The 24,805-nt window shown below is 54.5% G+C and overlaps 5 protein-coding genes across 5 annotated transcripts; 2 read left to right on the top strand and 3 right to left on the bottom strand.

Moving 5' to 3' along the window:
- Positions 1 to 168: 168 nt before the first annotated feature.
- CTRU02_203839 (uncharacterized protein) lies at positions 169 to 842 on the bottom strand (the record flags this gene model as incomplete). The annotated part of the gene is made up of 2 exons (XM_036722412.1): positions 169 to 321; positions 429 to 842. The coding sequence occupies 2 exons, from the start codon at positions 840 to 842 to the stop codon at positions 169 to 171; spliced, it is 567 nt and encodes a 188-aa protein (XP_036586018.1).
- A 1,538-nt stretch (positions 843 to 2,380) lies between these two features.
- Positions 2,381 to 4,841, bottom strand: CTRU02_203840 (WD g-beta repeat containing protein; the record flags this gene model as incomplete). The annotated part of the gene is made up of 6 exons (XM_070204271.1): positions 2,381 to 2,407; positions 2,465 to 2,905; positions 2,961 to 4,181; positions 4,356 to 4,516; positions 4,601 to 4,617; positions 4,789 to 4,841. 6 exons carry the CDS (start codon positions 4,839 to 4,841, stop codon positions 2,381 to 2,383), a joined length of 1,920 nt encoding a protein of 639 aa, XP_070062034.1.
- A 3,176-nt stretch (positions 4,842 to 8,017) lies between these two features.
- On the bottom strand, positions 8,018 to 8,245 carry CTRU02_203841 (uncharacterized protein; the record flags this gene model as incomplete). The annotated part of the gene is made up of 1 exon (XM_036722415.1): positions 8,018 to 8,245. One exon carries the CDS (start codon positions 8,243 to 8,245, stop codon positions 8,018 to 8,020), a length of 228 nt encoding a protein of 75 aa, XP_036586021.1.
- A 1,596-nt stretch (positions 8,246 to 9,841) lies between these two features.
- On the top strand, positions 9,842 to 11,016 carry CTRU02_203842 (Rhomboid-like protein 19; the record flags this gene model as incomplete). Its single annotated transcript, XM_036722416.1, has 2 exons — positions 9,842 to 10,218; positions 10,293 to 11,016. The coding sequence occupies 2 exons, from the start codon at positions 9,842 to 9,844 to the stop codon at positions 11,014 to 11,016; spliced, it is 1,101 nt and encodes a 366-aa protein (XP_036586022.1).
- A 10,834-nt stretch (positions 11,017 to 21,850) lies between these two features.
- On the top strand, positions 21,851 to 24,750 carry CTRU02_203843 (transcriptional corepressor cyc8; the record flags this gene model as incomplete). The annotated part of the gene is made up of 5 exons (XM_036722418.1): positions 21,851 to 22,010; positions 22,065 to 22,268; positions 22,326 to 22,408; positions 22,464 to 22,736; positions 22,786 to 24,750. 5 exons carry the CDS (start codon positions 21,851 to 21,853, stop codon positions 24,748 to 24,750), a joined length of 2,685 nt encoding a protein of 894 aa, XP_036586024.1.
- Between the last annotated feature and the right edge of the window lie 55 nt (positions 24,751 to 24,805).

Raw genomic sequence — 24,805 nt, forward strand, 5'->3', positions numbered from 1 at the left:
GCCCGAGGTGCTTGCTGCAACATTCTGAACAAACCTAGACGCCAGTGACCCCATGTTTCCAGCCTTGCCGAAGCTACGGAGCCCATGGCTCTCAAGTCTTGTTGCCAATCAGGACTCAAGTAAACCCTTCGCACTCCATCTCGATGAACTCGCCTTCACGCTCAGAGCCTAGTGTCGACCAACCCGCTCTCCGCCCGCGCTCCTACGACGAGGGTCCCGTCGCGAGGACGAAGCCTTGCGGGGGTCCTGCTGCTGCGGCCCCGCATCCTGGTCCAGGCCGCACAGGATGCGTGTGAAGTGAAGGCGGGTGCCAGGGATGCTCTGTCCCTCTCTCATTAGCTGTGCGGTCCTCAAGACCCGAGCGAGTGAAGGAAAAGGAAAAGGAAAAGGAAAAAGGGCAGGCAGATCAACGAAAAAAAGCAACTCACATCTCCCCGACTGCAGGCATACATGGCCAACTTCTCGGGATCATCCAAGATCTCAATGGCAAACAACTTTTGCCTGCGCTCCTCGAACGAGTCGCCGTCGTTCCCGGACACGCCCGAAGACGCAGCGCCGCCGCCGCCGCCGCCGCCACCACCGCTGCCGAGGTGTCCTAGACGTCCGACGCCGTTGCCCCGCGCCGAAGGCGAATCGACGGCGTCGAAATCCATGTCTGAATCCGACGGGCTGTCGTGCGGGGAATAAGGGTCCTTGCCGCGGGCCTGACGGTCGCGCATGGTCGGGGTGAAGCCTGTTCCTGTCGCTGTTGACTGGGGAGCTGCGCCGGGGCGGGAGGATGAGGTTGATGGGTTCTGGGGCGATGGGAAGTAGCGCTGCGGGGTGTAGTATTGACCCGACATTCTTTTTGGTCGTTGCCTTGAGGAATGAGGGGAAGATAGGAGAGGAAGGAGGGTGTTGGTTTAGTGTGAGTGAGATGTGAAGGAGCGGTGACAGCTTTCGTCTCTCTGTAACTGGTGAGAGGCAGGTAAATGCAGAACAAGAAGACGAGAGAAGATTAAAAAAGAAAGGAAGAAAAAGAGAGAGAATCGAGTGAATGATCGTTTATGAGGTTCGAGTAATGGGTACAATAGCGTTATGATCGAGGCTGAATGTCACCAGGGGGGGGTGGGCACTTGGGGGGAACAATGGTATTATCAAATGCACGGATGTCGTTGGATGATGGGTTGTTGTCGCTTTTGGTTGGTGACGCGCCGCGCGGGCGGACGGGCGGGGTGGATGGACAGGTCGGATCCGATGCGGGGAGGGGGGGCAAGTGACCATTTCACAAGCACCCTTGTGTGTTACCACCACCCCACGTTTGCCGTTTTGCCCCTCCTTGCCGGGCGCTGAGTTGCTGTCTGGACAGTCTGGACGGGGTAAACTGATAATAAGCTTCTCTACTCATAAATTTAGACTCTTGTACTTGAAAATAAGGTCTTTTTTTCGTTGACCGTTGGCCAAGCCATCTGGCCTCCTTTGCGCCACATTGCAGAGGGATTATGGTTGCTGGGATGAGAACATTTGGGTATGGTCAAGTATTGTAGCTTCCGCCAAGGGGCCTGTCTCACCCCAGAAGAAGATTTGAAACTTGTTTATAGCTGCCAAGTCGGTGCAGCTTTCTATATCCACTGCAGTCAGTCATTGCGAAGTTGATAACCATATTGGATAGGACGAAAGCTCCCTTAACGTCACATAACCACTCGCCTGTAAACGCAAAGCGAAGCGCCCCTTTACCAAAGTAATGGCATGAATACGCTCTCTTTACAAGCTCGTGGCCACGAAAAACTTCGTAAATGTCTAGCCAACAAGATTTACAAACCAATGCGTACTTTGCACAGCACGAATACGTCAATCAGAGTTCGGCTTAGCCATAAATGATCATAACCTCCTTTTTTTGTCATGTCAGTTGATATATACAAGCATAGTGTACAACGCGCTAGCCCTGCGAGTGCCAGAAATGTATCCCTCCGCTCCTAGACACAAAGCCCCTTAGACAGCCCGACCAGAGGAAAGCGACCGACTCATCTACCGCTGCCGTGAATCTAAACCAACGCTGACTCCAACTCTGTTTCCCCAGAAACCAATGTAGATGAAGGTATGCGTATGCAAAAAGGCAACAAGCTTCCCCAGTTCCCACCATGGAGGACCCAACCGCCTAGTATCCTCAGTATCAACACCGCCTCGACGCCAGAAACCGTAGAAAATGTGGGGTTGAAAACGAGTACGACGCGTTACGTCGGGTGCGAATGACCCAATATGATAATGCCGTAGGCTCTACCGCAGAGGATACCAGGCCTATTTTGGTGTAACCAAGAACCTCAAATCTCTTGAGACTCCCTTGGCGCGTAGTCGTGGATTGTTGATGTATTTGACTTGAACTTATAAACTTGGTAGACTTTTACCGACTGAAGTTGATGACAGCAAGCTGCAAATCGTTAGTTCCGAGCCCTGTGTTGATAAAATTTAGACATGAGTAACTTACTCGGCTGTTCGCTCCGTATGCGAGTCTTTGTCCATCAGCGTCCCAGCATAAACAGTGCTCGTCCTCTTCCTCGGGCTCCGAATTGGCCTTTGGGCTGAGCCAGCCCGGATGTGGTGCCCTGCTCCAGCTGGCACGAGGCATTGTGTGCTCTCCGACCTTCCAGATGAGGATGCGCCCGGCCGTGGCTCCAGCGATAAACGCACCGTCTGGTGTGAAGGAAACGGCGACAATCGGTGATTCCATTGTCAAGAAAGACTTGGGTTTGGCTTGCTCCGGGAACTTTGCGTTCCAAATAAGAATGGCGCAGTCATCACCTCCGGTTGCGATGAGGCGCTCATCTTCGGGCGTGTTCGAGTCGGCTGGCAGAGGTTGCCATTGCAATGCGGTGATGGCACCAGAGTGAGCCGTTATTGACCTGCGCTGGCCATTTTCGTCCCAGAGCTAAAAAAGGTTGAGTGAGCCGATGTTCACAGCACAGGCGTTTCGGGATACTTACATCAAGGATACCCTTGTCGCTTGATGTGGCAGCGAGTTTTGAGCGCCAGTCGTAGACAACTTGGGTAAAAGTGTCGTCATCCCTGCTCTCAAACTTCTTGTTCGGCAGGATGGCCGTCTCAGTGCACCGCAGCGACAGCATCACGTCACCGCCAGTGAGGAGGAACTCTGTTTCGCTTGTCCATGCCGCGTCTAGAGGCCAATTGAGCAGATCGTGGTTTGGTAAGAAGTACGACAGAGTGTTGGAGGTTAATGAATGGTAGACCATGACAAGAGCGCCGCCGTTGCCGTTGACGTTGCTGTTGTCGGGGGCAATGGCCAGAAGAGCGGCATCGCTTGGGCTCCAACGCAGCTTTATCACGGGAGGGTCTGAGACGTCGAACTTATCGACGTGCGAGCCGTCCTTGGCCCAAATGTGAACAGATGCCTTGTCGCCGTACTCAGCGGCGATGGCAATGGCAGTTCCCCCCCAGTTCCAGGCGAGTTGGCCAACTGTGGCCGACTTGGGGGTTTCGTCGTCAATAAGGTTGTGGTAAGGGCGATGAATGCCATGCACGTGACCGTCGGACTCAAAAGCTGGCACAGGCGTCATAGTGCTTGAACGTGAGATGGTCCAGATTCGGGCTAGCGCATCGGTTCCAGCAGCCGCCAAGATTGATGGGTCCTTGGGGTTCCACTCGCAGCGCAACAGAATAGGTGCGTTTTCGCCGTTAGCTGGTGAGGGCGAGGCGGCACCGGTCGCTGTTGTCGGGGCGCCATCTTGAGGGTTGCTGGTTGTGGTGGTGTCATCGGGCAGTAATCGTAAAAATGTCGTTTCAGTCGACAGTTCCTGGACTTTGTCGACCTGAGTGCCCTGTTCGGGGCCGTCTGTCCTCGGAGTAGGCGTCGGAGCTTGCTCGCCTTCCAGGGGCGACGGATAGGCGTGGTTGTTGTCCCCGTGGTTGTCTAGCTCCATGGGGTCCGTGGCTGCATCCGCCCCGTTCGTGCTTTCGTACCCATTGCTGAGCCTGGGCCGCTTGCTGGGTGAGCCGCCATTCACCAAGTGCTGCTGTGGCCGGCTGTCAAGTTGGCGTTTTCGAGAGTTTTCCATCTCCATTTCTGTGTCGTCCACCTCCCCGTCCGCATCCTCATCCTCCTCGATTTTATGAGGCGCTTGAGAGATCAATGGGCCAAACAACCCCACCTGCAATGCTTCGGCCGCCGCCGACGCATCTTGAGGCACCTGCACGCGCAAAAAAAGTGTCAGTTTGCTAGAGTTCGCACGCTACACCCGCACAACTTTTTGTCTGCCCCTTTGTCGCCTTGGGCTGCATAGCAGTGCGATCGTTGCCCACGGCGCCGGGGGGAAGAAGATAAAGTGAACGTGCCGGCCCAATTTGGATGTGAATTGCCTTACCAGTTTCTTTGCATGTTCCCGTTCCAGGGCATGGTAGCAGAGACCTTTGTTGATCACGGATACCAAAGCATGACTCTTGACGTGGTTTGCAAAGTCAAATTGGCGATGAGGTTGCTGAACGTGCCACTCCTTCTGGAACTTGGCTGCGGTCTCTCGGTAGTCTACAAATGTCAGAGGGGATTAAAAAGCCGTGGCCCAAGACCAGCTGTCGCTGGCTTGGTGTCTTTGAAAAGATCATCACATACTGCTTTCCAGTAGGTATCTAGGGTACGGCACGTTAGCAATCACATGAGGGCTCTCCTAGTCGCATCACCCGGGGGGGAATAAGAGGCGAGAGAATTCAAGGGCGAGAGATGAGAGTGAGGCGCGCGATTGTGTGTTTGGGTGTGTGGTGGTGGTGGGCGTGGGTGAGACGCAAAAAGGGTGAACTCACCTCCAGACGAGGAAGTTGACTCTGTCCGAGTCGAGGAATTCCTTGGTGACCATGCCGCGCGGTGCCGCAGTGGGCGGCGGAATAGAGAGCGAATCTGTGAGGGGAATCGATCACGGCGTCGACGAGGGCTTTCTTGAGCGTCTTGCAGTGCGTCGTCGAGGTAGCGTTGTTCACAGGATCGTGTCGTCGATTTCGAGACGAGAGGAAAGATTGAAGATTGAGGAAGCCCGCAAGAGTGGATGAAATGGAAGGATGGGCGAATCTGAATCTGGCGGTACGTAGGCAAGGTACCTTGTTGTTTAGGCGAGACCAGGCGTGAGGTGTGGCGCTAGCGCCAGCAGCCCAGTCAGTGCCTTCCATTGAAATCCAACTGGGTTGGTGCTGCTACTCTTACTACGACGCCCTTTTACCTTTAAAACTACGTACCCCCCCTTCCCACCTTTACCTTACTTTAGCACTTAGCGTCTTCGCCGGCCTAGGGGACTGCGTCTAGGACTAGGGGAAGACAGAGACACTCTCAGACCTTTTACGCCCACACACACACGCACACACGCACACACCACACACTCTGTTCCAAGGAAGGCTCTTTTCGTCCTTTTCCTGTCTGTCTCTCGTTAAATCGGATAGCTGCAACAGCCAGCCATGTGTGTATGTGTGTCGCTTGGGTGTTGACGCTGGCAAAGCTTGTCATCGGCTTCGTTGCGACCTCTCCGTTATTCTCATCCTACATCTGTCTGCACAATCAGTAGGGGAATACGGGGGGAGATTGCCGCACCTGCACAAGCCAAGTACATAGTAGCAGCCGAACAAGTAGAGCAGGGAACGCGCCAGAGGGGGGGATGGACCAGCTTGAGGCCCCCGGACCCCGGTCGGGGCGGCTTTTCAAGTCCCAGGGAATAATAATGAACGAACGAGCGCAGCCAGCATCAACCAGACACAATTGTTGGAGACTCCCATCAACTGGGACGCTGGAGTTGGAGGAACAAAAAATGAGGGTACGTACCGTCTACGTCGGACGGGAGTGGAGTCGCCTCAAATGCATGACCCAACGTACTCAACCTTCGGCGTACCTTTGGGACCGTTGTTGCTTGAGATCTTGATTCCACGTACCGAGCCCTTTCGCCTTCTAGGCGGGCTTGGCCTGAACAGAAAGAGCCTGGACTTCAATTTTGTAGACTACGTTGATTGGGGGTCGTGTCTTCCCGCAGTCCATAGTTCACACCAATGCAGCAAGTCCTTTTTTTTTTCCTCTTTAGGAAAACCGCTAAAGAGCCGGGTTATGCTGTGCTGGGCTGGTCTGGCAGGGCCTGGGAGGAGTAGCGGAGGGCGGGCGGGCTTCGAGAAAACGATAATTCTCTGCTTAATCCCGTGGTCCCGTCCATCAATTTGTTGTTGTGGTCCATCGAATTTTGGGGGTGGTGTTTGGGGCTGCTACTTAAGACAGGGTTCCCGGGAGAGCCACATTTTGGGACTTGAAGGTGGCCCTGACACCCAGTCACAGTGCCGCCCCTTGCGCCTTGCCTTGCCTGAGGTACTTTGCCTTTGTACCCTCCGTCACCCCGTAACTGGGGGTCGATGCCTTGCGCCGCACAGAGTAGTACCTAGTAATTCTGAATGCATGCACTACTTTGACTCGAGGGCCATCAGGCCGTGGATGAAGGCCAATATTTCCATCTGGCGATGCTGACATTTCCGCGACTGTTGCGTGAGGAGGGGGGGAGAAAGAGAGAGAGAGAGCGCCAGCCCACCCGTCAGAAAGGGTTTGCAAGCAAGTCATCAACAGTGTGGCTTATCTCCACGTCAAGTTCAATGAGGGAGGGGGGAGGGAACTTACCTATCTTTTGATGATAGCGTTACTTTGACTCCTCCATGACGATCTTTCACATCTAGCTACCTTGGAGGAAGAGACCTTGTCGTGTACAAATACGTATTCACAATTGACAACGGTACTGCTGTGCGTGACCGCATCAAAAGAAAAAACCTCGATCGTTTCAGGGGTCCAGAACAAGCAAGACGCTGTGGATGCCGGGCTCTCCTGGCAGATGGCCGGACAGCTTTGAGGAGGGCTGGAAACGTTGGAGGTACATTGAGATGTACATTGAAATACTGGACGGGCACGCTAACCCATGGAAATGCACGCATTGGCTGCCTGGGATGCTACTACGTATGTACGTAGTACTTAGATTCCCATGACCCACCTTATGTAAGTAAACTGTCTCCCCAGCTTCGTGGAGCAAATGGAAACGCAGAAATGTCTTCAAGACCTGCTATCCGTTGTGACTTTCGCGTCGTTGGTACTGCTTGGGACGGCTTGTTTGTTTGCTGCTCCTGCTGCGCGCGCACGTTGCTAATGCATCTGCGCCCATTGACTCAACCTCTGTATCATCACTGATGATGACTTGCCTCCGTATCCCCCCCGGGTCCCTCACACCTCGTGCCGTTATTGAATTCCGCCGTCATCCCCACCTGAGCCGGTCGGGAGAACAGAAGAAAGAGAGACACGGCCCATTCATTAGGACCATTCCTCGAATAGGCCCCAATTTTGACTTTATGGCCCCTAGCCTGCACTAGTAACTGCCAAGAGGCGTATAAATAAGCAGCCGAAGGCAAAACCAGCGGAAGACCTCCGCTGCGTTTGTAGAGACAAGGCAGAAACCACGAGGTTTTTAGAAATATGTCAAGGCCAGCACCCGGACCAACTTTTGCTTGCTTCCCTTCCCCCTTCTCTGGTGCGGATGCAGTGTGCAGTGTGCAGTGCAGCGCAGCGCAGCGGTGCTGTGTCCTGATGTCTCCGCCCAACCATCTCTGAATTGCGGCGCGACTTTAGCGTGGTGTAGCCCGTCTTTGCATGCACACATCGATTCGGACAGCCCTTTTCCTTTTTCGCCCCATGCGGCCACTGCACTGGAGGCTAATGCCGAGAGAGGGCCGCGCCTCTTGGGGCTGCAGCCCGCGCAGATGGGCAGCGGTTTGTCGTCTGTTTCCAGTTCTTACCTGTAGTGTACGTACCACCGAACCTTGAAAGACAAGGCAAGGTACGGTCCCGAGTGGGGGATTCCAATCATGACAGCAGCTGGGGTGTCAAAGTAATGTTGTGCAGTACAAAGAAGTAGCGGGAATGACTCCTGTTCCTCAAAATACACGGAGCGCATCGACAAGAAAATGCCATCTTCGTCGAGGCGGCCTGCATAATATTTCGCTGTCCTCCTTCCTCCCTCAGTACTCCGCCTCAACCATTCTTCGTCGCCTCGCAAGGTCGTCTCTTGTGTACGTGGCATTGCCCATCAAGGGGCTTTCCCTGGCGGGAACCACTGGCTGCGAGGCGCCATGGGTGGGTGTAGACAAGGATATGATGGCTGCATGGCCTTCGATCTTTAATAGCTCCGGGGACTTCTTCAGGGCCCCCTGCCACCGCCTGTCTGTGACCACTGACTGCTAGCCACTCACACCGGCACATCAGGCCAAGCCGAATGGGACCTCGTTTGGTGGTCAAACTCCATCCCGTCAACGTTGACCAACGTTGTGGTGCTCAGAAACACCCCTGGGAATGGTAGGCCGCTCATCACTCAGAGGCACACCTCCTGGCACATACTAGTAGTACAGCGGCCAACTCCAGCCATCCCTGGCGAAAATGCAATTGATGATGATAGAGCAGGTGGTTGTGCTCGAGCTGATGCTGATTCTCTACCCCAAGACCCGAGACCGTCTAATCAATAGCAACATGCATCCCAGCCTGGTGCCAGTCGCTGCCGATGCGGCTAGGGTTTTGTCTTTTATTTTTATTTTACGACGCGGGCTGGGGTTTGTCGGTTCTTATCCGCCGGCCGAAGGGGATGGTAAACTGACAGCCGCGGTGCAGATGACGAATGATGGGTTGAGTGGCGACAATCCTTCAAAATTGACAATCTTCTACGTCGTTAAGGATGCTATGCCAAAACTAACGGCATTCCCTCGCTAGCCGACCGAGAGAATCAGCCTAGCAAAAGCCTGATCTTGCTCTTTCTTGTCTGGAGGTCCAAGGGGGGCCGTCCGAGGTTGGCGGCACCGTCCGAAGGCGTCCAGGGGCAATACTCTCGAGTCAGTTCTACCACCAAAGAGCCTGACCCAGCTGTCCTCAAATTGCGCAGAGGGGAAGCATGTTATGCCAGCTGCAGCATTCCTTCAGTGGCTCATCGTTTTGGGTTCTTGATTTTCGGCCTTGGCTTGGCCAGGTCGATGAAGGGGAAGAATAAAATAAAAAACAAGGCTTCCCGCCGAGAGGCCGGGAGGTGGCACGAGTGGGAAGGGAAAAGGCTGGATGACGGCAGCTTCTGGCTGGGCTGGCGTTCAACCGAACCGAGTGCCCTTGGAGTACCCTGCAGGGATGGAGCCACAAGATCTCCCCGTTTCGACCACATCGAGGACTCGTCGGCTCCACCAGTGGAACACTCCCACGCCCCTCTCAAGACCGTTCATTGCCCTGCAGATGAAAAACTCTGGGGCCTGCTTGTGTTGTTTGTGCGCCCTCCTGCTAGCTGCTGCCTCGTTCTCGAATCGCTGCCCACCTCCGAATCAGCCGAAAGTAGGAGCGATTGATGAGAGGACGATACATCAGTGATGGCAACAAAACAGGATAGGTTAGATGGGTTATTGTTCAGGGCAGGGAGGCCAGGGGCATCCGCGTTGAGCATGAGAGGGAGTCTGGGGGGAACGTGGCTCAAGACAGGATACGTACCGGAGCTGGGGGAGAACAGAGGCTGCTGCCCGTGTCAATTTTGCTGGGAATCCACCAAAACGGACCGCGGGATCCAATCAGTCCCGTCTGCATGGCCTGTGCGCTAAGCTTCCAGCTCCTGCCCCAGACGGGCTTAGCTTGTCAGCGCGGAAGAACTATATTCCATATACAGACCCACTGAAACGACCCTGGGGCGCCTTACCAGTCACGTCAAAGTGTCCCTTCGAATGAGGCTCTCCGGACCAGATATCTGGAGGGCAAAAGGCGAGCTCGCCCTGTTACGATCCCACCCTAAATGCGTTGTTAACGTCCGCCGACCGACTGGAAGCTGTCACAAAGATGCCACCCCGAATCAATATCCCGCCGGTCACTCGCGTGCTGCTGGGCGTGCTCGTGTTGCAGTCCTTCCTGAGTGCAGCCATCAGATACCGCCAATGGAGCGCAACTTCAGAGATCGTGATACCGTATCTTACGCTCATCCCTCAGCTCTCCCTTATTTACCCGTGGACTTTTTTGACCTCAACTCTGGTCGAAAACAACATCTTTACGCTTGCTATCGCAGGTGCTACCATCTACTATGGAGGTAGATATCTTGAGAGAGCTTGGTCCTCGGCGGAGCTGGCCAAATTTGTCGCCATTACAGCTCTGATTCCGAACACCCTGACCTTTGCGCTCATGATCATTTTCTTCACTCTTACGAGGAACGAGCGCTGGACGTAAGTGGAGCTTCCTTCAGTCCATCACATCTTTCCCCCATGCGTACCCCCAAGCTAATCAAGCTCTGCACCAGACTGACCGTTATTGGCGGAACGATCTCGATGCAAATTTCCTTTCTCGTTGCGTTCAGCCAGCTTGTACCGGCGCACACTGTCACGCTCTTCCGAGGCATCCTCTCCCTGCGAGTCCCGAGATTTCCGCTGCTATATCTCGGCCTGGTGTTTGCGCTCTCCCTGACGCCGCTCTTGACGACCGCCTCCTTCTCCCTTGCCCTGACAGGCTTCCTCACGAGTTGGACCTATCTCCGTTTTTATAAGAAGGTCTTCCCAGATCTCGACGCCTCCCAGCCTACCTCTCTCCGTGGGGATGCAAGCGAGACGTTCGCATTTGCCGAGTTCTTTCCCAACCCCGTCAAGCCGTTTGTGGCTGCCCTGTCTGCCCAAATCTTCGATGTGCTTGTAGCGATGCGGATATGCACCCCATTCTCCCCGGACAACGTTCCGGGCGGACGCGGTAACAACTTTATCCAACGGAGCGCTCCTGGCGGCGCAAGAGCGGAAGCGGAGCGGAGACGCGCGCTGGCGCTGAAGACGCTCGATCAGAGACTGCACGCGGCAACGGCTAACGCAGCGGCCCGGCCATCCTCCCAGCCGCCCGCGCAGCAGCCCACGGGTCCGACGGTACAGACCCAACCCCAGCCCAACACACAGACGGCCATGACCACCGAACCGACCGAGGTCCTGGGAGAGACCAATTATACCCCTGACCGGGATTCGAGCGATAAGAACCAGTCGTAGGAGAAGGGGGAAAGAGGAGCCTCCTCGGTGTAAAAGCAGTATTTTATCGTGCGGTTTCACCAATGAAGGGGCTGTTGGACAGGACAGCACAATGTACTCTGTTATGTGTGAATTAGGGGAACGACTTTAATTCTTTCCTGGTGTTTTTTTTTTCCCTACTCCTTTAGTTTCTTTTGGCATTGGCGTCTACAGATGGATACCTACGCGAGAAGTATAGTGTAGTTGGCATGAAGGCGGTGGTGGTCTTGGGATTATGAGAAGCGAAAACCTCGCCCCTTATGTATAGTGTAGCTTTACTTACAATGGGCGGGCAGGAATGGACAATGTACGTCTTTTATGGAGATGTCTCTTTTCCCGAGATTTGTCTGCAAAGCCACCCTGATGCATCATCGAGCGCGCGCCCCGCGCGCATGTATTCCGTCCGTTCCCAATATGCCATCGTATACCCACGTGCGCTGCGTCATGTCAGTATGTCAGTTCACTTCAGTCCGGTCTGGGTTTCTTTATTTCTTTTTTTTCTTCTCTTCTTTTTTACTGGTCCCTCCCTCCCCATTTATTTTCTTGCTCTACCGGTACCCCGAAGGTGGCCGTCTGAAAGGCAGGGTCCGAGTCAACGGCTCCGAAAAACCCGGCGAAACTGGGTAACGTAGCTTCGGCCCTTTTTCGACTCCTGCAACTCTCGGGCCATTGTGCAGTCGGATTATCCGTACACAACCACAATTAAGGATGGAAAAGAAAAAGAAAAAAAGATATTGAGAAAGAAAAAAAAAAAAAGAAAAAAAAGAAAAGAAAAGGAAAATAATAATAATGAATAACCCTCGGACGTTTCTTGTTTCTCTCCGTCCTGACCCCATCTTATATTTCTCCGTGTGGCGTCCTGGTGAAATTTGTTTCTTCCTCTCTTCTTGCTGCTCCTCTTCCGTGTGTTGGACAGAGTCCGTGTGAAGCTCGGGTCGCGCTATCCGCTGTCGGGCCCTTCTTTATTTGGCGTCCCCCCCTTCTCCCTCCCCACCCCCTTCCTCGGTCGGAGGCGCGTGTGACACACGCGATCGCCGGTCCGTGGGCGGCCGGGCAGATCTGGCAAAACCCACTACTAGCACGATAACGACGAAAAAAAAAAGTCAAAGTGCGCCAATCTGTCCGTGGTGTTACACATGTTAAGTTGACACTCCGTGCAATTCTTCAGGTTTTCCTCCAGCCTCAGAACGCACGTCCGCCCCACGGCTGGCGGCTGCCGGGCAGTCAGGCAGTCAGTTCGCACTTAAGTCATGGAAAGAAAACGTCAATCGGCAAACATGTTCGAAGGAGGACCGAGGACCAAAATAAGAGTTGCGGCTGTTTTGACTTTTTATTTTTTTTTAACTTCCCCCCTGTGTCTCCCCGCCTCTTTATTACTTCTTTCATCCGGCAACTGATGGATGAGCTTGAATGAGTTCGCTTTTCCATAGGGTCTGTGTTTCATTGTATTCTATAGTATTCTTCAGTGTTTCCCCTTGTTTTCCAATTGGAGCCCCCTTACACCCTCGTCCGTTCACCGTTCAACCTTCATTTCTCCTGTGATCACGGGACCAGTTTTGGGAGACAAGGTTGCACCGATGATCCAGTGGTGGAACATCAAAATACCATGTGAAATTCCATGTCTCCGATCATCGACGTAGGCAAGAATGTATAATTCCCAGGAGACAGAAAAGCAAAGACGAGGGTGCTGGACCGGACTGGAATCTGCATCCATTAAGAAATGCATTCCTAGTTTCCTGTCTGCCGATTCGCTCTCTTTGTGTGTGTGTCTCTCACACACGCACATAACAAACACACCCATGGCACCGGTAGCGTAGCCATAACACTACGACACAACTACGCAATTCAGGTCGCCTCTTTTTTTCCCTTTCCGCCCCAGCAATTAGAGTTGCGGGACTCGAAAACCGAGGAACGTCGAACCGTCGAACTCCGGGACCCATGCGTGTGTCAAGGGAAAGTTAAAGCACGCACTCTCATAAGTAAAGTGGTGGTGGTGGGGGGACGGATATTTGTGTTGGATGATGCTTGGCTTTTTACTCTACCGAGCTTCCTCGACTACCCAGGCCAGGACGGAAAAAAACGAGAAGAGGGTGTGCTGAAAGGCAACGAAGTGTTTGGAGTGTCTGAGGACTTGTGCACGTTTTTTTTACTCTCCTTCTTCAACCCCCCCTCACGAGAGTGCATGGTGGTCAGATACAAAAAATTCAGATCAAACGAGACGAAAGAGGAGGATAAAAAAAAAATAACACGGCAAAAGGTAAAGATGTCCAGCATCGATGACGCCCACTTGAGATTGTCTGAGTTTCTCCTCCATTTGATTTTCATCAGAGTATCTTTCTTAGCGGCATCATCATCATCGTCTCTTTGGCAACCCATCTTTCTCTCCCCTCAGCATTCCCTCGTCTCACCATCTATTAAACTCCACGGTGATGGGCATCGCCTAACCTCCAGGTTTGAAGCGCGAGACAAGTGGGATAAAGTCTGCCCATCCCACATCCTTATGCGAAGCACTGGACGGTTAATGCCCTTAGAGAAGGCGAACACGCGTACTGGAAACAGTTACGGTACGTGCTTATAGCCTTTTTTTTTTTTTATCCCCCTTCCCCTCTCTTCTTATTCTCTTCTACATTCTCCCTCTCTCTCTTTTTTTTCCCCCTTAGGCATGGATTGGGAGCCGTCTGTATCCAGGTCTCTCCCCCGGATGACTGCGGCGAGGATAGATGGGCGCGCGGCGGGAAACTCTACACCTGACACATGAACTTCGGGGGGTTTCCGGCTGCATGACACGGCCGCGGAAAAGGGTAAATGGTCAGGGAGCCCCTGGTCGTCCCGTCTTTTTCTGATTCTCTAAAAGTGTAATAGCGTTCTTCGAATCAACCCAACGTCTTACGTCCCTTCTTTTCTTCTTCTTATTCTACGTAGTATACTGGCAGGCGAGCCGATTGTGCCTTTCTACCTGTGTAAAGGTGTGGGAATGGACGAGAGTGTGTGTGAGTGGGTATGGGGGTGTTGTGTCTCTCTGTCTGATCAATGCATGCATGTGTTGTGTGCAACACACGTACTTTTCCACACAAGACATTACGTATGCCGGACTACGGAGAGAACGGTAAGGTCCCTCACGAGTCACTGCCGCATTCCTGGTGTTAATTGGCTTCAATGATCGTTTGTACGACCCGTCTTGGTCTTATCTATGGTTCCTCATTACAGGGAGGGGGGAAATCAAAAAGGGGAAAAAGGAATCATGGGGGTAAAAGGAAGGTATCCAGCACTGTTGAAGGTTGCGGCAGGCTGAATCGTACTAAGTAGCGTGTATTAATTAACGGTAGGCAACAGGGACACCAGAACACGTATTTAAGAAAAAAAAAAAAACACGCCCAGAGTTGGGCACCTGGAATCTCGGGCCAATAGTCTGGAACATCTCAATCACGACGATGGCATGCGCCGATCTCAGAGTACGGACCGGGGATGGCGTAGCGTTGCCTTAGGCGAGAGTGGGGAATTTGGGGGGAGATGGAGGCTTGGATTTCTTGGGAGTAAAAAAAGGGAAGGGGACAGAGAAGGGGGGACACAATAAAAAAAGGAAGAAAGAAAAATTAGAAAAAAAGGTTTCTGCCGATGCAGCGTTAGCCGGCCGAGCCAATCACTGTCAAAACGTGATATTACCAGGTTCGCACAGGTTTGGTGTGGAGGGGGAAGACAGGGGAATTCATAGACGACCCACTTAAAGCACGCCTTATTCAGCAGGTGCTTAATGTGGGAAGTTTGCCATGCTTCCTGCCATGTTCTGTTGCCTTGGGATTCAGGGTTCCTCTTGGTAGTAATGACGATCCTTTGTGGTCGGTTATGGGTGACAGTGATGTATCACGGTTGGACCTGACAGGTGGTGGAAGGGAAGAAGAGGAGGACCAGCCAGAGCCGCTGGGGATCTGATCTCGGAACGAGATGAGAGAGGAAAAAAAGGAACAAATCAAGAAAAAGGAAGGGGGGACGAGAGGAAAAAGAAGAGGGCCCGTCGGATGGGCTTGGCTTGGCTTGGCTTGGCTTTGGCGCCCGCGTTGAATGTCGATGATGACTTGGCTTTGGGCTGAGTCGGCTTCCCCGTGGCGCGTGCAGCCCCTGGCGTGTGTGGCTCGTGTGTTGAGATGTGGTGTGGATGGGTCGCCGCCAGGCTTAGGCTGCATCATATGTCTCACCTTGCAATCCGTTCCTGTGTTCCACAGCCTTCACAGTAAGGTGGAATGTGCGCCCGTGAAGCCGCCGTAGGTGGTGCCCCCGTGTATTTTGAGGTCATCAGACAGCCAGCCCGCGGCCCACAGCCCGTAAAGAAGCAGCGGCATTGGCACTTGTCCTTGCGTATCAACGTTCTGGCCAGCCCTTCGACTCTAAACACCAGCCGCCAAGCCACGAGCAATCGTGACAGCGGTATCGTTCGATGCCTTGTTGCAGCGACGGGATGCGGGTGTTTAAGATGCCCGCGCTTTGCGCCCATACCGGCCATTCGATCTGCAAATACCCTTGTTGGTGCCCATTCCTTTTTCTTTCCTTATCATTTCTATTTCCCTCCGCGCTGGTTGTCACCGTGAGACAAAAGCGGGAAGGAAAAAAAAAAAAAAGGGTTTGGAATTGGACAAACGGGACAGCGGGTACAGATGTGCAGAGGGAGACAAAAATGGCCTGGACATCGCGACAAACGCATACGCCGTACTTTGCGTGGTGTCGGACCGGGAGACCAATCCAACATGACGGACGTGTGAGATGGGATGGTTTACAATGGGGCTGCGGCCGCCGGGGATAGGCTCGCCTCGTTGGAAACAAGCTCCCTCACGTGTGGTGGTGGTTGCCGACAGGACCGAGTCGTCTCCAGTTGTTCCAGTCCCCGCCGTTTACCTTCACCGCATGACGGGTCCTGGCAAGCGTTACGACTTACGTACATGATGGGGGAAAGGCTGGGTATCGTGGCCGGAGTGCGGCACCAGCCAAGCCCTTCCCTGAGTGGGTTTGGTGGACTGTGGATCGCGCCGTATACCTCTACTAGTACACATAGTACTAGGAGGAGGGGAGGGGGGACGGCAAAAAAAAAAGTTGTCCTGGGGTTTCCGAGCGACAGAGGCACAGCCGCAGGTAGCCCGCCCAAACAAGAAGAGCCCTAAACCGGGAGTGCAGGATAGGCAGGAGAATTTTGACGATTTTATTACCCGCCTGCTCGGACGACGATGAGGGAGTGTGATTCGGGGATTCGGGGCAGACAGGGAGGCGGGCACTCAGCCAATGTGACGAGGAGACACCATGTGGAGGACTCAAGCAATATGGTCGTCCTTATTAATATGGGCTCGCGCCGCCCGCAAGGCACCACAGTGGTCCAGTACAGCGCGGGAATGTGCTGCTTGGCTTAGATCAGCCTCTTAGTGGAGGCTGGCTGATGGAGGGTTGTTGGTGATGACGATGACTATCAACGATGGCGATGTTGATCATGATCGCAAAGCGAACTCCAGCTTTGTGTGTTTTGGTGTGGTCTTTTTTTTTTTTTTTTTTTTTTTTGCTTCCGTTCTTCATCCGTCTTCGTTAATGGAAGAAGGTAAAATGAGGCGGTACGTACCTTGTTGCCGCACAACGTTTCGCTCTTGTTCGTTTCCAACCTGATCCGTAAAGGGGAGGGGGCGCTAAGGGTGAGAGACAGACAGACTCATTGAGAAATGGGTGGACAGTGGGCTTCGGATGCTCAAATGTTTGTGGGGATGGTACATGATTATGTAATGTAGAGACGGACTACGTACTCATTTGCGGTACCTGCCTGTCCGGACACAGGTCCAAAGTCAGAAATTATCCGGGCTACCGGGGAGGGGCCGCTTGTACGCGTTGGGAAGGGCCACAGAAGGGCGAGGGTGCTGGGAAACATGGATAGACCCAGGCGCCGTATGCCGTGCCACTCGACCCCGAAAAGGCTCTCCCCGTCCCACAGACTTTTGATACCACACCATAACTGACGCCAAGGAGTCAGATCAGTCTGCGCGGTGTGGCACCGTGGCACGTCAGGTTCGACGACTTGGCGGATGGCAGGTAAGATGTCGATGCTGTGCTCAGTGAAGTGCCTCACTTGTCCAGCAATGGTACCGAATATGCACGCCGACACACACTACTACGTACCTGCCGGAGACCTTTCCTGGGACCCGTGCCGTCAGTCCTCTCAATTGTCCGTCGCCCTCTCTTTCCCCTTGCCTTCCTTACCTTTCCATCACAACCATACTCACCCTTACCCTTACCCTCACCCCCGACCAACCCCATCCTCATCCTTATCCTCATCCTAACCCTCAGCTGTGGGAGAGTGTCATTACTCATTTTTTTCCGACGCAATATCCGTCATCTGCACCCACAGTAATCCTTTACCCTCCTCTCTCTGTCTCTCTCGCACTGCTTCTCTCTCTCGGTCGCATCACCTCCAGCCTCTCTCTTCGCCATCGGGCCGCCTCTATCCTTACACCTTGACACATCAGGTACCTTCGTACCTCTCCAAACGGCCTGCATATGCGAGAGATGGCTGCATCCTTCCTCCGCCCACACGCACATCCAACATACCTTACCTTGCTTTACCTCACATGAGGGTACGTACATGCTGTACCGCGCAGGGCACGCACACAATCTTTACTTCATCCAAGCCAAGGGCTGGGGGAACGGCAGGCACCCCCGCCACACATAGACAGACAGACGCAAGACGACGGCCACGCCCCTCCACCCACCCCGTTGACGCTGTTGTTCCTCTCTTCGCTCTTATTGTCTCGCCCCATCAGCCTCTTAACGACACCCCCCACCCCTTGATTCTCAACTCCAAAGTACCAGGGCCAAGCCTCCGTGTCCTCCCCCCCCATCCTTTCAGCCATGATCTCGGCGGCAGCGACCGGATTCCATCAACCTATTCGCAGCCGGTCAAGGACCCAAGCAAAGCCCACAGATGCACCCGCGTCATGTGTGTGTCTGTATCTGCGTCGCCTCCATACGTAGTACATGGGCACGAGTGCTGTCGGAGATGAACCCGCCATTGCAGCGCAGAGAAATGCGTGCATCGCCCAACCAACTAGTCATCGTCGGAGGGGGAAAAAAAAATAGCCACTGCAGATTCTGGTGATAGCGTCCTCTCAACACACTCTACCAGCCAGGCCTGAAACTATGATTACCTTGACATGCACATGTCGTCGGTAAAGCCAAGCTCATTTGATGAAGAAGGCAAAATTTATTCGTTGCGACACAAGACCGGAATAACGGCCTTTCTAGACATCAGCAGCAGCAGCTCATTCGGCATGGTGGTGCCTGCAAGGAAGCCAAGGCGATGAACCACGACCCAAGCGCACCCTATCCCGATCACCAGGCGCTGAAACCGATGATCTTAACCGGGGGAGGGGGCCGAATAAGAAAGACAAGCGAAGAGGCCATGGGGATAGGGCAGCTAGAAACGAGCAAGTGAATGTCAGGGCGGCCTGGGCAGTTGTCTCTCAGGATGGGAAGATCGGGGAAGTGTACGACTTGGGAAATTTTACATTAAGAAGTTAACTGACTAGCGGGCAGTTGAGGCACGGATGAAGTCACATCGGCGTTCTGGATGGATGGATGCAGTGGTGCAGCGATGGCATGAACCAAACTCAAAGTTCGTCTTTTCTTGTGTGTTGGTTTTGGCTTCTGGCATTTCTTCGACGCTGCGATCCACCACCCCCTTCCCCCGATCAGGATCTTGATTTTTTTTTTGGGGTGGGCTTGCCTGGTTGGTGCTGGTGCATGCACCAATCTCAATTTTGCCTGCCCTGGAGACAGCCCAGCCCAGCCCAGCCCAGCCCGCCCTAAAGGGGACAGAGTGAGAGTGAGTAGTAGAGGGCGCTCAAGCCTCAGGAAGCCTGGGCAGACAGACGGCCTGTAAGAAGGTACTGACTTGGCACCTGGCTGCGAGTGTTGTGGCGGCCGGCACCTCACGTCAGGGGACATTTCCCCAGGGACGGGCGAACCAAGCCCAGGGAAGTTCGGTGAATATTAACCTCCCCGACCTGAACGCTGCCAACCCAACAGCACCTCAGCGACACGTGGGGTTTGCCGAAATGCAGTTTAGCGGCGGCGGCAGCTCAAGCGTAGCGCTTTCGATTTCCTGGAGCCAGCCTAATGCTTTTTTTATTTGGCTTCTGTTCCTCCTATCTGATGGCTGTTTCAATTCGCTCCCTAACGAACATGTCAATTTTTTAGTTGGCTTGCTTTTTGATTATTTTAAGGACCTTGGCTACCTCTAGACGAACGTCAAGTCAAAACGTTCGAGGGACTACATTTTGCCTTTAAGAAAGGAAGTCACTTGTCCGTTACGGTATTTCATGATGCCTTTCTCAGCAAAGATCACCAGTCACCTGACCATGGCTGCATCGCGACGCTCCCGTCAACTCCGGCCGCTGACGCTGGAGGCGGTCATCCTTTTGCCAGTCCCCCTTGGCTTTGGGAGACGATGCCCATCGCTGTCGGCTCCCGGCATCGTTATCTGTCTCGCGCGTCCCAAGATACAGTTCCTGTTCCGTGAACAAAGTCTACATTGGGCATCTTCATAATCATCAAGACCCATCCTGGCGGGCGGCGAGCATCCGCCGCGGAGGCTAGTAGCTGGCATGGCGTCGTAAGGGGGACTTCGATGCGCTGCGACACGGCTGTCTTTTGTTTCAAACCGGCTGCGGATGCTATTTCCGCGTTGGTGCTGGCCAAGAAACCAGACCTGTAGATCATTCATTACGCGCTTTGTCTGTGAGAGCCGACAAGGCCGTTCTCTGCTTACTACACCAGCCATCCTTTCTCTCTATGTCTATTTCTGTAAGTTACCATAACGTGAATACTACTGAGCGAACATGATCTGCACACGTTGCAAATGTGACAGCAGTTTGTGTGTGGGGGGGGGAAACAGGTAAGCGAAAACCGCGATGCTTGGCTGAGGTTGGCTTGGATCACGTCGCGCAGGCAGTATGCGCCGTACTGTTTTGGCTAGAAGATTTGGTCGGCTAACTTCCTCGGACATTGTCGGATTAAACCACCAAGATTGGCACCACATAAGAACTTCATTAACGGTCGGGAGCTGATAGCTACCAGTGGCAAGGGGAAAAGAAGCTTTGAAGGGGCCCACTTCAAACAGCAACACGAAATAGAAGGATTGCGGCAAAGTAATCACGCACTTAGCGACTGGCAGGTTGCGTTCACAAATTGACGATGGCCTCTTCTCCGTGGGGGGGAAAGGGGGGTGCGTGTTTCCGCTGAGGGGGGAGGGAGGCTGAGACGGAGGAAAAACGCAGCATATACCCCCGACTCTCCATTGCAGGTGTCGTGAGGAGGCAAGCATGCCAGGAAGGGTAAGGCAAAGCAGGCAGGAGAGCGAGAAAGAGTAATCAAATCAAAAGGGAGGGGTCCAGTCTGCAGTTGTGTTTCGTTAGCCTCCCGAGAACCAATCCATTCGCGGTCCCCATCTCATACCACAGATTTCCGCTGATGAGGTCGTGGTCTCCATCAGCCAAGGTACTCTGCAGTCTATACCCTTGCCAATTCGACACCCATTTCGGACCAGCAGGAGCCAAGGACAATATGGGTCGGTGCCTCAGGGAGCATGCGCCATGGGCGGGAGAGAGAGGGGGGGCGAATTGCGTTCAGTGGGAGTGCCCGCTGCCCGCCTCCATGAAATCTGTAATAGTACACCGTGCCTGGCCAGGCCCAGCGGGCTTAGGCGGGCAAGTCCCCTCCCCGGTGCGGTGGGCGTGAGCCTGAAGCAGCTGCGTGGGAAAAAAGGGTAATGGATGGTGAGGGCGTGGCCCATCGGGTCCAGTCAAATGGTACGTATCTAATACAGCGTATCTACGTAGTTGTACTCCATAGTGATGGATAAAGGTAAGGTAAGCTAGCTAAGTTGTCTTTTTAGATGAGATGGTGAAAGATACGTACCGCCTGTCGCTACCGCTACCGCGACTACCACCTTAGCTTCCCTTGCTCTTCTCCATCCTTGCCCCACATTGGCGCCCCCCCAGCATCGACTTAAATAAAAAAGCAGCGTGTGAGTGCTACGCACCCCCTTCGACGTAGTGCAGGGGGGGTGGCCGTCGTGTCGTTTCGCTTGGGAAGAGGGAGGGTCCACCCCACCCCGTGGCGTCAACTCAGTATGAGAAAGGAACGGAAGGAACAAAGGGTACGTTCCGGTACGTACTCCCTCCTTGCTGCCCGTTCACTCGTGGGTAAGGTGAGTTTGGCACAGAATGATGGAACCTACCTTAGGAACCTCTCGCAGCCTCCCAACTTCCCCTTCTCGTTTTCTTCCCCCGTCCCCAACTTCTCACAGAGCTGCAACGGGGGCGCTTCGATCCATCGCCTTCGGGTCTCGTATCCTTTCCTTCTCCCAATCTCATCATTGCGCTGCCGAGAGGGCATCTCCGCCCTTCCGATACAGCTTCACCTCGCAGTTTTTGTTTGAATTTATCGCAACTTTCGTCGCTTTGTCGTTCCTGACCCTGGCACCCCCAGCCTCCGGTTGACGGGCTGCCACATCGAACCTCAATCCGGCCGAATTGTCGCGACACAACCCCCTTAACGGCTGGACTCTGCACTTCAATAGCAGCAGCTAAAGAGGGTTTTATTGTTTTTATTCCTTGGACCGGCGCTCCCGACCTTGGTTATCCCATTATTGTTTTCTGATATTCAGTAATCATTACTGGGGTTGTAGCTGCATCATCGACGCCCTTTTGCGCGATCATCAGACAACCAAGCACCCACCGAGGCACAACCGCAGCTGGCCGCGCACGCCAAGTCTCTTCATATTCTTAACACAATGGCCAATCATCACCCATCGCCGACAATGGCCATGCAGCAGCAACAGCAGCAGCATGGCCCTCCCGGCCCTCCTCCGCCACCGGGCCTGCAGCAGGGCCAGAACTATGCGCCGTCGCGCCAGATCCTTCTGATGAACGAGGCCGTTTGGATGCAAATTGGTACGCGTTTTGTAACTGATGACGTCCCGTGCACACACTGACAATTGGTTATAGGCAGCTTCGCTGAGCTTCTCGGCAACCTCGACGAGGCCATGAAGGCTTACGACCGGGCGTTACAAGCAAACCCCCAGTCTGTGGCCGCCATGAATGCCATCAGCTTGATCCTGCGCACACGCGAGGAATTTCACAAGGCCGTCGACTACCTGCAAGCGATTCTCAAGATTGATAACACCAATGGCGAGGCTTGGGGTAGCCTTGGTGAGTGAAGACCTGCGACTTGGCACCTGGCAATCGCGACTTGCTAACATTACACAGGCCACTGCTACTTGATGATGGACGACTTGCAGCAGGCCTACGCTGCTTACCAGTCTGCTTTGGTTAACTTGAGAAGCCCCAGGGTAAGTTGCGCTCTTCCGAGTACCACATGGAAATGACTCGCTAATTGCGATACAGGAGCCCAAGCTTTGGTATGGTATTGGTATCCTCTACGACCGTTACGGCTCCCTCGAGCATGCCGAAGAGGCGTTTTCCCAGGTTATGCAAATGCAGCCCGACTTTGAGAAGGCCAACGAAATCTACTTTCGCCTCGGAATCATATACAAACAGCAACAAAAGTATGGTCAGAGTCTGGAATGCTTCAAGTATATCGTCAACTCTCCGCCTCCTCCTCTGACCGAGGAAGACATCTGGTTCCAGATTGGCCATGTTCATGAGCAGCAAAAAGACGTAAGTCGCAAATTTTCATCAGATCAAACATTTATTGACCTCGCGACAGTATGACAGCGCCAAGGCTGCTTACCAGCGCGTCCTTGAGCGTGATCCCAGTCACGCCAAGGTCTTGCAGCAGTTGGGATGGCTTCACCACCAGCAGAGCAGCAGCTTCCAGAGCCAAGAGCGAGCTATTGAGTTCTTGGAGAAGTCTGTCGCCGCTGACCAGGGCGACGCGCAAAGCTGGTACCTTCTCGGCCGATGCTACATGTCCCAACAAAAGTACCCCAAGGCCTACGAGGCGTACCAACAGGCCGTCTACCGCGATGGACGTAATCCCACCTTCTGGTGCTCGATCGGTGTGTTATACTACCAGATCAACCAGTACCGCGACGCACTTGATGCGTACTCTCGCGCTATTCGGCTGAACCCCTTCATCTCCGAGGTGTGGTATGACCTGGGCACGCTGTACGAATCTTGTAACAACCAGATCAGCGATGCTCTCGACGCGTACCAGCGTGCCGCAGAGCTGGACCCCCAGAACCCTCATATCAAGGCCCGCCTGCAACTGCTCAGAAACGGCGGTGCCAATGGTGGTCAGCCCCCCAGCGCACCTCAGCCCGCGGACGTTCATCCTCAGGCCTACCAAGTCGGTCCCCCGGCTCCTCAATGGGGAAGTTCTGCTCCCAGCCAAGGACAGCAGCAAGGCCAGCAGCCTCCACCACCTCCTGGTCCTAACGGCCCGGGTCCCAACGGCTGGGGCAGGCTCGCGGATATCAACCCCCCTCCGCAGCCCCCTAACCCGTACGAGCAACGTGGTGAGCCCTTCCGTGGCCCGGCACCCCCTATGCCGCGACAGCCCAGCCCGAGACAGGAGCAGCAGCAGCAGCAGCAGCAGCATGGTGGCCGCCCACCCTACCCCGAGTCGGTTCGCAGAGGACCGACCCCTCCTCCGGCGCACTACCAATCGGGACCGCCGCAACCCTCTCAGCAGACTCACCAAGCGCCGCCGACTTCGGCGCCTCGTATTCCCAACCCCAACTACTCGCAGCCGTCCTCAGCCCAGATGCCTCCCATCCAAGCGGGACCTAACGGCGGGCCTCCCAACCAGCCACCTCAGTTCCGCGGAACGAACAGCCCCCGACCTGGCGAGAGGCCCATGCATGACAACCGCATGCCGTCCCCCAAGTCTGCGTACCCTCAACATCAGCCTCCGCCACCTCCCCCTTACGGTCACCACCCTGACGGCCCCACTCCCGGTCCCATGGAGGCCGGTGCGCCGCCTCCACCTCCTCCGGGTAGCATCGGTGCGGACAGTACAGCGCGCAGCGAGCATGACCGCCCCCCATCCGTGGGTCCTAAGCGCATGCGCGAGTGGGAAGAGGAATCTTCTCACAAGCGGCCAGCCAATGACGAGAACCGCGCCAGGCTCGACGATGTGCGACCGAGGCGTCCGTCGACTCCTCCCGGCTCTCGGGAGCCGTATCGCCGGAACTCGTCTGAGGCTCGTCGTTTTGACGACCAGCGCCGTGCGGAGGATCAGCGCCGCGCAGATGACCAGAGAAGGGCGGACGACATCCGCAGGGGTGAGGAGCAGCGCCATGCCAATGACGGGTACCACCCTTCAGAGGCGGCTCACCACCAGCCAAGCCACCCGATGCCGCCAAACCACCTCCCTCCTATGCAGTCGGCTGCGGCGCCGATGCAGAACATCCTCCATGATGGCGCCCAGAACGGACCCGGACCTGCTCCGGGGCCTGCCCCTGGTGTTAAGGAGTATCCGGCAGAGGAGAGAGCGCCCATTGAGCATGCGCCGGCGGCTCGCCCACCGCAGCCCAGCGAGCCTGAGCGTGCGGCCCGCAAGATGGATGTTGACGAAGACTACGATGACAGCGGAGAGGACGAGAAGAAGGGCGCAGTCGCCGCGACCAACGGCTCAGGCCCTGCTCCCACATCAGGAGAGACTAAGACGCCGACGAGCGCAAGCATCAACGGTATTATGGGCCCAACCCCCAAGGTTGAGTCGACTTAATGGATAAATGGCAGTTTGACGTACTATTTTCTTTGTCTGCGTACCCTGTGTTCCC

This window comes from Colletotrichum truncatum, assembly GCF_014235925.2.
Source record: "Colletotrichum truncatum strain CMES1059 chromosome Unknown Contig_0002, whole genome shotgun sequence".
Taxonomy (NCBI): Eukaryota; Fungi; Ascomycota; class Sordariomycetes; order Glomerellales; family Glomerellaceae; genus Colletotrichum; species Colletotrichum truncatum.